At 35.3% G+C, this 13249-nt stretch overlaps 1 protein-coding gene across 2 annotated transcripts in view; it reads right to left on the reverse strand.

The window, feature by feature from the left end:
• The window catches only part of LOC100162388 (probable nuclear hormone receptor HR3), a 75543-nt gene that overhangs the window by 59059 nt on the left and 3235 nt on the right, over window positions 1–13249 (reverse strand). Inside the window, exon 1 of one of the 2 annotated variants that reach the window (XM_008191532.3) lies at window positions 10175–10898. The exons of the other annotated variant lie outside the window; for it this stretch is intronic. Coding sequence (XP_008189754.1) covers window positions 10175–10481 — 307 coding nt within the window. The 5' untranslated portion in view covers window positions 10482–10898. Of the gene's footprint in view, window positions 1–10174; window positions 10899–13249 lie in introns of those variants that run through there. 2 annotated transcript variants of the gene reach the window in all.

Below are 13249 nucleotides of genomic sequence, written 5' to 3' on the forward strand. Positions count from 1 at the left end.
AAGTTTAGATGGATGGTGTAGAGGTGTAGTGGACGAAAATGTTTCGGGGTACCTCCACTTGAATCATACACATTTTAAATACCTTTAGGCTTTAACTCACAAACTACTCGTCCAACATTTGAATTGTATATACAACGAAGTATCTACTTCAAAAAATATTATACTGTGCAATAAGGAATTTAAAACGCATGTGGTCATTAATGAAAGAAACAAATTTAATAAATTATAACGATAAAAAATAGTTAAAATGGTGTTTTTTAATGACTTAAATTTATGGAAAAAAATGTTAATACCAAGACTCGTAGATTAATGACTTATACGTTAAATGGATAACCCAGTAAATATATATATGATGTGTTCTGGCAAAATCGTGAATTAAAGAATTAACTTTATTATGGTCAATAACGATATTTCCAATCAAATTTGACTTTATACGATATTGACTTAAAAATCAAATTATGCCAATTAATTTTAGACAGTTATTCATTTAAAAATATTTTCTAGGTAATGACGATAATTCCAAACTTTTTCAGTCATAATTGATAAAAATATTTATTGAATTAGAAACGGGCTTTGTTGTAAAATCAATTTGTCTAATCAGTAGGTACTAAAAATAAAATACTTTTGAGCTTTGTACCTAATAATATATAAAAATGGCTTGGTGAAAAATGGAAAATGCTAAACGAATAACCCGTTGAAACATCGGACTCCGAAAATCTAGCAAGCAAAGTCCACTACAGGTATTATAATAGAAGGTACCTGTTATACTAAAATATTATTATGTCGTCTACCTATATAGTTTTTGAATTCGGTCATCATTAAAAATTGTTTTTGTAATACCCGCGATCCTGTAACTATATTATTACACCTAAGTATAATATACATCGAGCACCCATGATTTCCCGCCGGAGACATAAATATTGTACATTGTCAAGCTAAGTCGGAAGTATATAATATTACGTTATATATTTTCGCTTTATGAATTTCCGTTTGTCTTCTTTTTTTCAAATAGGTTTGTTCATCCTTTTCTTTATTCCGATCTCAAGACTCATCACGAACGTTTTGCTGCAGCGCAATAATTGACTGTATATAATATTGTGTGACTGCTGGCGGATAATGTACAACGACTATGCGTATACGGCAGGTATATTACGAAAAGCTTTCTGCACGTTTTCCGCATTAACACAATAATAAATCGTAGATAGGCAATCGGGTACGCCTTGTGCATACGATCGTGCCGATGCTATAATATACCTAATATAATATTATATAATATGTACATGGTCATCACTCATGTACGCGAGAAAATCTTCCGCACAATAATAATAATATACGTATAAAGTTTCGAATTATGGAAGGTTTGAATTATCGAGAGATCTTCGTGATATCAATAATGCGTGATGGCGATTTTCAATTTCAGCCGATTCGAATGTAATAATTATATATATTATTTTATTGGCATCGTACTATATAATATGTTATAGGTGTACCGCATGTACCCATATAATATATATTAGGTAAGTATATACTTTTAATATCTGTTAAGGCTTCGACAGCAGCTATCGTTTTTAGCCTATTTTTATAGATTAGATACAGGTTATAAGTAAAAAATAACATTATTTACAATTTTTTGACTTAAGTTTGAATCAAGTTTAATATAAGTTTAATATCAAGTTTAATAATAGATTATTTCCATATTTCATTCGTTAAGTGCATGTTGGAGTGTATTTTGGGCATTTGGTCACTACCTATGTGAATGTGGGTTTTCTCTGCACGTTGGGGCCTGTTTATTTGTTATGAGGAAGGAGTAGGTTAAATGCGTGTGTTCTATTCTAACTGGAGTAATTATTACTCCATCTCTTTCTTTTTAAGACAAGGGGAAATTTCCATTATTAATGGGGTTTTTTTTTATTTTTTTTTTTATTTGTTTGTAAGTGGTACTTTATTTCAATATTTTTTTGTCATCAAATATCTATTATTTATTATTATTATGAATAGTATTATATTATATTCAACATGCGGTCCCCCACAAGCAACCTACCGGTATAATAATGCAAAAAAAGTATATAATGTCGTGTGCAAATACGACGAGGCGGGCGGTCATCGCGGCGGTGGCGGCGGTTTTTACACAAGATTGCGGCAGCGACGGAGTCGTCGAACGTCCTTGCCGGCGGCGGCGTAGAGTTGTACAGTTACGATATTATTATTATTATTAATATTATTTTTTTTCGATCTGGGCGGGGAATGGGACGCGGCACACTAGCGGGTTTCTCATCATCATCGTCATCATCGTCATCATCGTCATTGTTCGGCGGCGGCGGCGCGTCCCGTTATTGTGTGTGCTGTGCGCACAAGAGTTCGTCGACCTATCGCCGCCAACAGGTACCCATATATAATAATAGTAATAACTGCTAATAGAACGCGGGCGTGGAGGTAAGGAGAAGAAAATAATAATAATAATAATAGTAATAGTACTCTACTACATGCGTATTATAATGACGTACAAATGCGTACAGTATATATTATACGTAGGTATATAATATTTTAGACGTCGGTAGGTACTTTTATTGTATAATATTATACTTATGTTATACTTTATAATAAAAAATATAATCGTTGCGGTTTCGGTGCGAAATATTAATTAGCTGATATTTACGAGCGATTGTGTGGGGGTGGATGACGACTGACGAGGGATTATATTATACATTTTTTTTAATTCCTAAGTTTACTTGCCGACTATACGTACAGAGTTCTGATGAATTTTTAGATTTATTCAAAAGACATATAATAATAATTTTTGGTCAGTATAAATTGATAAAGATGTGGATGCAAGTCGATAAATTGATAGCCAATACTAATTAGCATTAGCAACAAGTTAACTCACCAGCGTGATACAACGGAAACAGACGTGTATTATATTAAGTTATGTAATAATAATAGTTGTAGTTTATCTAAATTTGATATTTCGTTATTCGACGATAAAAATAATTAATGTTTGGTAGGACACAGGGACTGTATGCTCTGAGAAGCCTTAATTATAATTATTTTTATTTGTATTAGTACATATTTTGATCTATTTTTCGTTTCAGGGAGGATACGCAAGGAATAATAGACAAGCTATTCCTAACACCGTTCACGCATAATCATCGATTCGAAACTGCTGTAATAGCTGTAATAGCTTTAGCCAACGCATAAGATTCAAAAACAATATAGGTATATGCGAGACTTACCTATATATAATGAGGGACGTGATTTTCTTGAATATTTATACGGGAGCTCATGTCTGTTTACAATCGGCCGTCAATTCTCATCACGGGTTTTCTACAGAGAAATTTGTAGAAACTGCCAATCTATAAAGTATAATAAACTGCTTATCCGACCCAATAGTATCCCCGTTATATTGGCGTGCTGTGTGATATGTTCTTTTTTCCCAGGAAAGGATTTTCCGAAAGACAAAAGGCGTACACCACATAGGTTTATTAGCTCAATAACTGCCATCCAAATTCCAAATAGTCTTATCATTCTGGATCTAAACTGACGTAACAGTTTATTAGGTACCGAACATACGTGCAATATGGGATATACCAGCCGGCCAGCGATCGAGAAAGAGGAAATTGTCGGTCATCGTTCAATGTCAGGTTAGGTTTAGATCATATGGGTATATAAATACATACCAATATACTATACATCTGATTATGTCAATTATTAAATCCGTGGACCGATAAATGTGTATACATAAAATTGTCTACCTTAACGTTTTTAAAATGTACGATCGTGAATTTTTTGTTACTATAGTTGAAAAGTTTTATAAATACTCATACTGATTCATTTTTGAAAGTGTTCTTTAAATTTTAAATAGTTTATACATTTTTATGTAAATAACTTATTGTTAGGTAAGCCTAAAAATTTACAAAATTGTTTAATGTAAAACGTACTATAAAATGGGTCTTGAAGTTTAAATTTTAAACTTTTATCATTACAAAACGGAATAATCAACATAATAATAGCTTTTTATGCATATATACTTTATACTATGAGAAATATATAATATATATTATAATTATTATAGATAGCATAATTATATGCGTTATTATTTAATAAGTAGTAAACGGTAGTCGTGTTCTTTTCACTATTATATAGATAAACAATCCAATAGTTTTAATATCATGTTACAATTAAAAATTATAATTTTAATTGAATGGTTGAATGGTTGCACGGTGGTTTTTAAGTTCACATTATTATATTAATTTATATTGTAGATAAATTCTTTCATTAAAAAAATCATATTTGGAATGAGGGTAAAAATGGTTATAATAATTTGAGGGATCAAACATTATGGGTTCGCTGTGATTGGTTTAAAAACGCACACAAATTTTTGAAAATAGTAAATTTTAAATTTACAAAAAGTAGATATTAAGTTTATAATTTATAATTTCGTATTATAGTATACTGTTATCTAATTCAGAGACCACGTTAATCATATAAATTCACAACCAACCAGCTATCTGAGCAAATTGTACACATAATTCTGTTAGAGAAAAGCAGCGAACTATGCTGCTTGTATGAAAACCAGTTTCATTTGCCTATGTGGGTACGATTATAAGCCCCCGTAAATACAATAATTTTTAAAATCCATTTGAAAACAATACAGAGTACTATTGAACCTAAACTCGCCCTTTTCCGATAACATTAAAATTGTTCACCCGTTTACAACAGTTTGCAGACATTACCGCAGATCTTATTGGACTGAAATAATGAGTCAGCACTCATGGGCCTCACCCCCGAAAAAACGTCTGGCATAAAATTTGTTACGAAATCCATTACGTTCCTATTCGAGGTGCCATCATTGTCCCGCAAACTATCAAGATTTCAATGCAATGATACCTATCTTATTCATGTTTATCGTGACTTTTTAGACTACAATGAGTAAAATATCAAATTATATTTGACATTTTTAAGTCATCAATTTTTCCATTAAACTCAAAAGTTGTTGATAAATGCACTGAACATCCTTAAAAGCCTTTTGTTGGTATTGGAAATGTGATGGGAGGGATCTGTGCACCTGCACGTCATCCCTTACAGCGTACGCCCACTTCGAAACGTCGGGAGATCGGCGGCGGTGGCGGTGGCAGTTTGTGCGAATTTGAGTAGGAGGCGACGGATGAGAAACACAAAACGAACACAAGGTATGGGATAAGGGGTGGTAAACCCTATATAATATATATTATGAGATATGCTCGTAGAAGTCGGTGGTGAGGAGGGTTAGTGACGGAGGGGAGGAAACGTCTTAATAGATCAACGAGGCGAACGCCTTCCCCTCCATCTTAACGCCAAATAAGTATACCGTTGTGCCATGATGTGTGCGCGCGCGTGTTTTCTATCCCGTTACGTGACCGACCGACCGACCGACCAAAACGTCGGCGGTGGAGGTGACGTCATCCGCGGCGAGTTATAACCCGTTATGTGCGATCCTACGTATAATAATAGTAATAATAATACGCGAGAAGAAGATATTTCGGCGGCGATTACCGTTATCCGCATAGCGGCGTTTTTCGGCCGTCCGTCGTCGGTAGGTATTATATATTTTATTATTTTTTACGCGTCTCTGTTCGTGATTCGCATATTACGACGACGACCACGACCACTATACGGCGACGGTGACGACGCTAATCGCAGAGCGGCGCGACTCGGTCCGTCATCGGTAACGGAATTTTTTCTCATTCTTCTGCTTCTTCTACTCCTCCTACTCCTCCTCGTACTTTTCACACGCGTACCGAGTCGACGCGCGGTGGTTACCAAATTCACGGACGACGTATATGTAATTTTCGCAAACCGCGAATTGTACTCGCGACCGTTCGCCGATTATAGTATGGGTAATTGTATATGCGATTACGACGAGACGATACGTCCACGTAACGCCATTATAATAATAATATATAATATATTGTGCACTTGTGTGTGTGTACCGCGTACGTATATTATACGATACCCAATTCCCACACCCGCCGCACCTGACCACCGCGGTGCGAATGGCACGAAAATTCAGTGGCGTTGACACAAAGCCCCTTCGAATGCAAAAAAAAAAATCGAATCTTCTCGTGATTATAAACGCGGACTCACTATACGTGCATAAAGCAAGCTTTATAATCCATTAGATTCCATCTACAAGAATATTTTAATTTATACGTATATATACCTACCTATATTTATTATTTTGTTTTAATGTAAAGATGTTATTGTTGCAATAAAGTTATTATTATTATTTCGTCAGTTCGTGGTATAACTGTAGGTATAGGTCGTACATGACAAAATCTGAGCTTTAATCTCTGGCCATTTTACCTATTATTGTATGTTTCTAAGACAATAAATATTAATAAGTACCTACAATCATTCAACATTTTTGCATTTTGAAAAAGTACCTGTTTATTTATATAAAACATACCGTACAGATAATATATAATTTGATAGTATTTTTACCATATATTTTTAATTGTAAATTATTTTTGGAAAACTAAGGTAAATTAAACATTGTTACATGCATTTTAAAAATCACATACAATTGCATAATATTAAGCAAAACGTCCACAAAAAATGTAATACTGGATAAATAGGTAGTTTATAGATACCTACTAAATAATAGCAAAAGTAAACCGAATAGAGATCTAATTGTGAAATATTTTTAATGACTAATTACTAAGTAAAGTAAATGTTAATCAAAATCACAAATAAGCAATCTATACATTTTTTAACTTTTTAAATTGAATATATTATTATCTAAGGAACTTTTTAGTAATTTTCTAGGGGATTGTATAAACCTATGAATAATAATGGCAAAACTTATAGCATAATATCCATTTTTACTAAGTAGTTTTTGTTGTATACTCGGCACTCGCCATAACGATAATAGTATTATTTTTAAAAATATCAAAACTTAGTAGACTCGAAATCTTCGCCGGTTAGTTATTGATTATCATAATATATGTATATAGACTATATATGCTTTTATAGAATTTGAAAGTTAAATTATTTTGTTTTGGGTTGCATTCTATTGACTACACACGATTATAAGTGCCCAACGCTTACCTGTTGCCTATTATACATTCATACGATTGCATTGACACTAATTGTATAGTTAATTGTTAATAATTGTTATACAATTTGTTTGGAGTTCAAACGTTCTTCTCCGTAGTGTGGTTTATTATAACTTATAAGTGCGATAGGTATAATTGTATAAATGATTAGAGTTTGCGTATTGAACTAATGAACTCTAAACGATCTCAAAGTTTTTGGCTGATATATTTCGTTTTACGTTGTTAAAGTGTAACGTTTTACACGGTCTTAAGAGTTAAGTTGATAAGTGTTTTTTTTTCTGTAAAACAATTTTTGTTACAGTTATATAAACTTAATTCATTGCAGGTTGTACTTCTGAGAAGTAATTTAACAACTTCTCGTGTACTTTTTAAAAAAGTTCTCTTGAAGTGAATTTAAATATAATACCTATTGTATAATAATAATAATGATATGTTAGATTTCATAGTTTTGCATATACCTATCGATAACCACGCAATGGCAACCGGTAATCATAGTTAAGTATATAATATGTGACAACGCTGAACGAGATAATATCGCATTCATAATTAATGCATTACGATATATGTTTGTAATATTATGTATATATACACAGTGTTGGATTGAGCGAGTTATTATAAAATATTGCACGCACCTGCCGCCCAAGACCCACGCGGCTGCATGTCATTATTACTCACGAAGACGGCGATTGTTGTTTTTTTCCTGTATTTTTTTAAAGTCCCGTTAATCGTCGACATCGTGCGCTGTGCTGTTTTGCGTATTTCTAAAATATACACGCGCAGGCGTATTCCAGCGGAGGTCCGAATCGAATTATGGGACGAGTGCAGCGTTAAAAATATACATTTAAATACGTCCGGTCATCATTAACGAGCTAAATTGTTATTTTCCATCAGTAACATACAACCTGCAGACTTAATGCGTCACGTTTGAGATGAGATAATATGTATTAACAGTTTATGATTATAACTGATGCAATGATTAGTTGATTTTAATCAAGAAATATTTACTCGGAAAAGTTTATTCTGGTCAAATCAACTATATAATAATACGTCGAATGTGCAAATAAATATGATTTGCGCAATATATTTCAATTATTGGCCGAATGTAATTTGTAGAATAAAACTAATTACCTATAACTTAATTTCGAATTTGGTTAATAAAAAGTTACTGTCTGAGTATAAAATCCACACACTAACAGAGTTAAAAAGAGACATAATATGCATTAAAAAATAATTTATCAGGACTCTGGAACTAAATATGGCCATGCAATCAAACGTCATGTCTGACGAAAACAAATCAAACCAAAATATTTCTATAGATATATTATCTATACACGACACACCCACAACCTACGGATAGTAATAATTACCGAGTTCCAAAAATATATCATCAGTTATCACTAAATGATATAAATATACATATTGTACGCTTACCTATAAAACTGTCATGATCAAAATATGATATATTACTACAAAGGAGATGATATTTTAGGCGGATTTAATTTGATGGGCGGGTTTCTATATTACTATAATTTTATTACCGTTTTAAATTGATTAGCTAATGAATAATACGAACCGAGACACAAACCTTTTATAGTTTTATATTATTATATCGTGGACATCGCGATTTCATAATGTACCAGGGTAAAATAATAATAAAAAACTGTTTAGTTTACTACGTTCGCATCTCGTCCACAAATATAATATGTATATTAGGTACCTATATATGATAATGTTTTATATAGCAACCGCTGGCTGGCGTATAATATATGTCATGTTTTTACTGCCCCGGAAAACGGGAACATCGGGTGGTCGTAATACCTACTATATGTATTTTAGTATTTATATATGGGTACATAATACATATATTTATATAACACATGCGCGTCATCGAATGGTGGTTCATGTATGTGCAGATTACAGACGTCGGGCGGCGTCGACGAGTCTGAGGTGTGCGGTAAAAATTATACTATATCCTATGGTTTTATATTCAAACCTGATTCTAATAGGACTTTTCACCATTGCTCAGAGTTGGATGTTTGTGTCTGATATATGCTCTGACGGTCGAGGACTGAGGAGAGGAACATTTAAAAAATCTATAGTTATTTATACGATACTGATATGTTATTTGGGCTTTTCAAAATTAAATTGTATAAGAAAACGTTGCAGCAAGAATCGAAAAGAATAAAATATAACGATAATACAGTTTTATTCTAACCACTCGTATTACTCGAGTTCTATTTATTGGTAATTCCCTAAGCAAATAGTAATAAATACTATTTACTGGCCGATTATTTGGATTCTATATGCGCTACTCGTTCGTCAGTACCATGATCCATTACATTTACATTGCAGCTTGTATATATTACAAAACTTTGGGAGCCTCCGACGATGGCGATGGCGTTCGTAACTTTATGGCTGTCCACACAAACATACTCATGGGTATTACGTAAGCACGGTCGATAACGATAACACTGTCGTATATATGTGTACAATACACACACGCACACACACACACACACACACACACTCGCACACATTAAGGAAAGAAAAACATCAAAACCGTGCAACGTACTTGTATAATACATTATACATTATGTTGGGACCGAGCTCCACGTACATATTATATACGTGTTGTACTATGCGGATCGGCGCACGCCTTTTCGGCCAGCGCACCACCGATCGATCCACGGATGAGCGGGCGCGCGCGGCAGGGCGGTGTTGACGATGCCCGTTCGCATCCCTCTGTCAACAACACCGCTCCCCCGCACCGCACAACGCGTACACCGGTCACTCGAATATCCGCCGACACACACATATATACACACACTCACGCGCGCGCGCATGAACGCTCATCCGATTGGCTGTTTGTCGCTTTTGCCGTTACGGTATTATAATATTATAATAATAATATTATAATCTATTAAATGTTACTTATTAAACTGTTACTGTATACGCAATGAGCGACGTCGCATCATCAACACGTAAAAACACGTCGTGTATACAAATTGTAATCAATTTTAAGTCTATACAGCGACGAAGATTGATATATAGGTATATAACGGTCACATCGCGTTGATTTTTACCTGTGCTGATGGGTATCGCAGGCGGTGGTCCCGGGATCTGTGCGGACGTGGCCGCGGCCGTAAGCGGTTGCTGTTGCGACGGCGGCGGAGATGGCGAAAATAGCCGCGAGCAGATGGGCACGGCCTCCGGGACGGGTGATAAACTCGGATCGTCTGCTATGGCAGCGGCGACGGTCTCTTCGGCCGCCGCGACATCTTCCTCCGTCGACGTCTCCGCGTCGGCCTCTTGCTTGGGCTGCACGATGACAACGACGCCAGCCGGTGCCGCGTGGCCGGTGGCCACCGCTATGGTCGACTTCTTCCTCATGGTGTCGCGCTACCCCTTAGCTTTACAGGCGACCGCGGCACTGGCGGCGTGCATCTCGTGAAAATCACTTCATGATATTCCGCGCCTCAGCTAACCAGCTCTGTTTCGATATTGTATTTACTCGGTGCGTGAACAACTGTGCACGAGTTTTATGTGATGTAAATTTACGGTAACGACAATATCGTTAGAGGCGGAGAAGACGATTGGAGATCGGTACCTGCAGTGTTGCAGTCTGTATTCAGGGCAGTTATACGTTTACTGGTTGCACGATTACAATACGGTAATAATATGCGTGTGTTTATTTATTTATTAAAGAGTCACAGGCGCCGCACTGAACGGACGCGGCCACGGAAACAACAAACGGCGGCGGTTGCGAGACAGGCCGTCGTCGCAGTCGCCGTCGTAGTCGTCGCCGTCGTCGTCGTCGAGATGCGCGTAGGGCCGTGAACGTAGTGCGTGTGCGTGCTCGGTGCGTCGGCGTAGGCCTGGTTTATCGAGCGCCGGTCGCCGCCGCCACAAAGGCCGCCCGGGCCGGCGGATATGCGGTGCTGGCACGGCGGACGGTACCCGGGGACGCTTTGTATCAGTGAGAGGGGTTGGTAGGGGGTAAAAAAAGCTCATGTTGCCGCGACGGGACCGGCTTTTTCGCTCGTCCTCGTCCGTGTTGTGGTGTGTCCGTGTTTGTACCGTCGTCGTGTGTGTTTACGATTTTTCCCACCCCGTCGCGTGTGTTACAATCACCGCCCGGCGACATCGCGACGTTTCGAAGACATTTCCTCAACCCCACGCGTGTGCCGCCAGAACCAGTGCAGGGGTGGTAAACAATGCGAACGAAAGTGATGTACGCACTACCCCTACACTTTAACCTACCACGTCACGGGCGCTGTAATTGAGACTTTTTTTATTAAGTGAAATCAACGTGTATACCTACGTATTATCGTAATTATTTAAATACTGGACAAGCCCGATTAGATTTGACTAAGTAAAAACACATTTATATAGTTATAAAACTCTAAACTAAAGAATAATAATGAGTCCTCGTTGGCCAGTTTCATCATTCTAACAATAGAGCGATTGGTTGAATAATTATATACTTGCTAATAGGAACACGGGACGGGAAAAGGTTTCCTGACCCTAAAGTTAACTTTATACAGCGGAGCACCCCCTGTTCAACTTAATCAACTTCACCATTAATAATTTTAACGAGAAACATTAAACTACCACTTTTTTTACTATTGCATATTATGGACCGTGGACAAAATGAGACGATGCAGCATTGGCGCATACTCATGAGGTACGCATTATAATCATGTGAAATGAAGGCGAAAAGTTGCACTGCACCCTTTCAAGTTGACAACTACCTACCATTTAGTGAATTTGCAGAGTCTTAGATAACTATGATATATTTCAAAAGGGACCGGAGAAATAAACAGTACAAAGTTTTTAAAGAACTAGAAAGCTTAAATTCAGCTTAACAAATCTAAGAAGTTTTAAGGCCTTGGACATGTAACCTTCTCGATGTGGGTCTGAAAATGTAATGACCTATCTAAAGTAAAACAACAGAGTCACCTGAAGACTGTAAACTGTAGAATAATATACTAATATCATTAAAAAAAGTATTCAAACAAGATATAGTATCGTAAGCACGAATGAAGGACATAAAATAACATTATATAATATATACGTCTTGTTATTATTTTATATATGTATCATTCATATTGCAACATACCGTCAATTAAAGTATTTTTGGTTAGGTTAGGTTAGTCTTCAGAACACCATTCATTCGTTATAGACTATAAGTTAATATGGTCACGTACCATACGCTTCAACCCCGCGGTAATATACCCGTTTTGTTAATACTCAATATTGGGAACGTCATATTATTATAGGGGCGAAGACGATAGACATTTGACAGTGATGAATATTATAATCGCATATTAATGATTAAAATGCAGAGGTACATTCATTTAATTTGGTTATTATTATTGGTAATTATTAGTAGTGGTAGTTTTCGAATAAAGTTATTAAATAAATATTAAATTATATGAGTATTTATAAAAAAAAAATGAATACAAAAAGATGAACTTCAAATAAATTGACATTATTAAGGCGTTTCACCTTAATGCATAATATGGAAATATTGGACATTTGTGTACGAGTATATCGCTACATCAGCTATGAACTTCAAAAACCGGAAATATTATCCATGGACATTACAAAATTGACATATCAATGAACACATCGATAACATAATATGCGGGCACCGTGAAAATGATATATTTGAAATAAACATATTTGGTGTATATTATTATAATATTACATATTGTATAACAATATCATTGACTACAAGTTCTATACAGATATAGGTATACACTATTTGTAAAAAACTTTCGTGTCACATTATCTATAATATATTATATAGAATTAATGGTTAAGAGAACATCGCACCCGTATATGTTCTTTGTTTTACACGCGTACGACATAACAAATTTTACACTCAGCAGATCACGTTTAGCCCTGTTAATTTTAAAATTAGAGTGAATTGACCTCTTATAAAATTAAAAAAATAAGATTATCAAGGGCATCTCATCGGTTTTTTGTTATATTTTAATTTTAAATTGAGTTATGAGTATTAAAAGATGTATAAACAATTTACAATTTTAAAATAATCATAATTCAATTTGAAATTAAAATATAACAAAAAGCCAATGAGATGCCCTAGATAATATTCTTACATTTAAATTTTATAAAAAGTAAATTCACTCTAA

The sequence above is a fragment of the Acyrthosiphon pisum genome, chromosome X (assembly GCF_005508785.2).
Source record: "Acyrthosiphon pisum isolate AL4f chromosome X, pea_aphid_22Mar2018_4r6ur, whole genome shotgun sequence".
Classification (NCBI taxonomy): Eukaryota; Metazoa; Arthropoda; class Insecta; order Hemiptera; family Aphididae; genus Acyrthosiphon; species Acyrthosiphon pisum.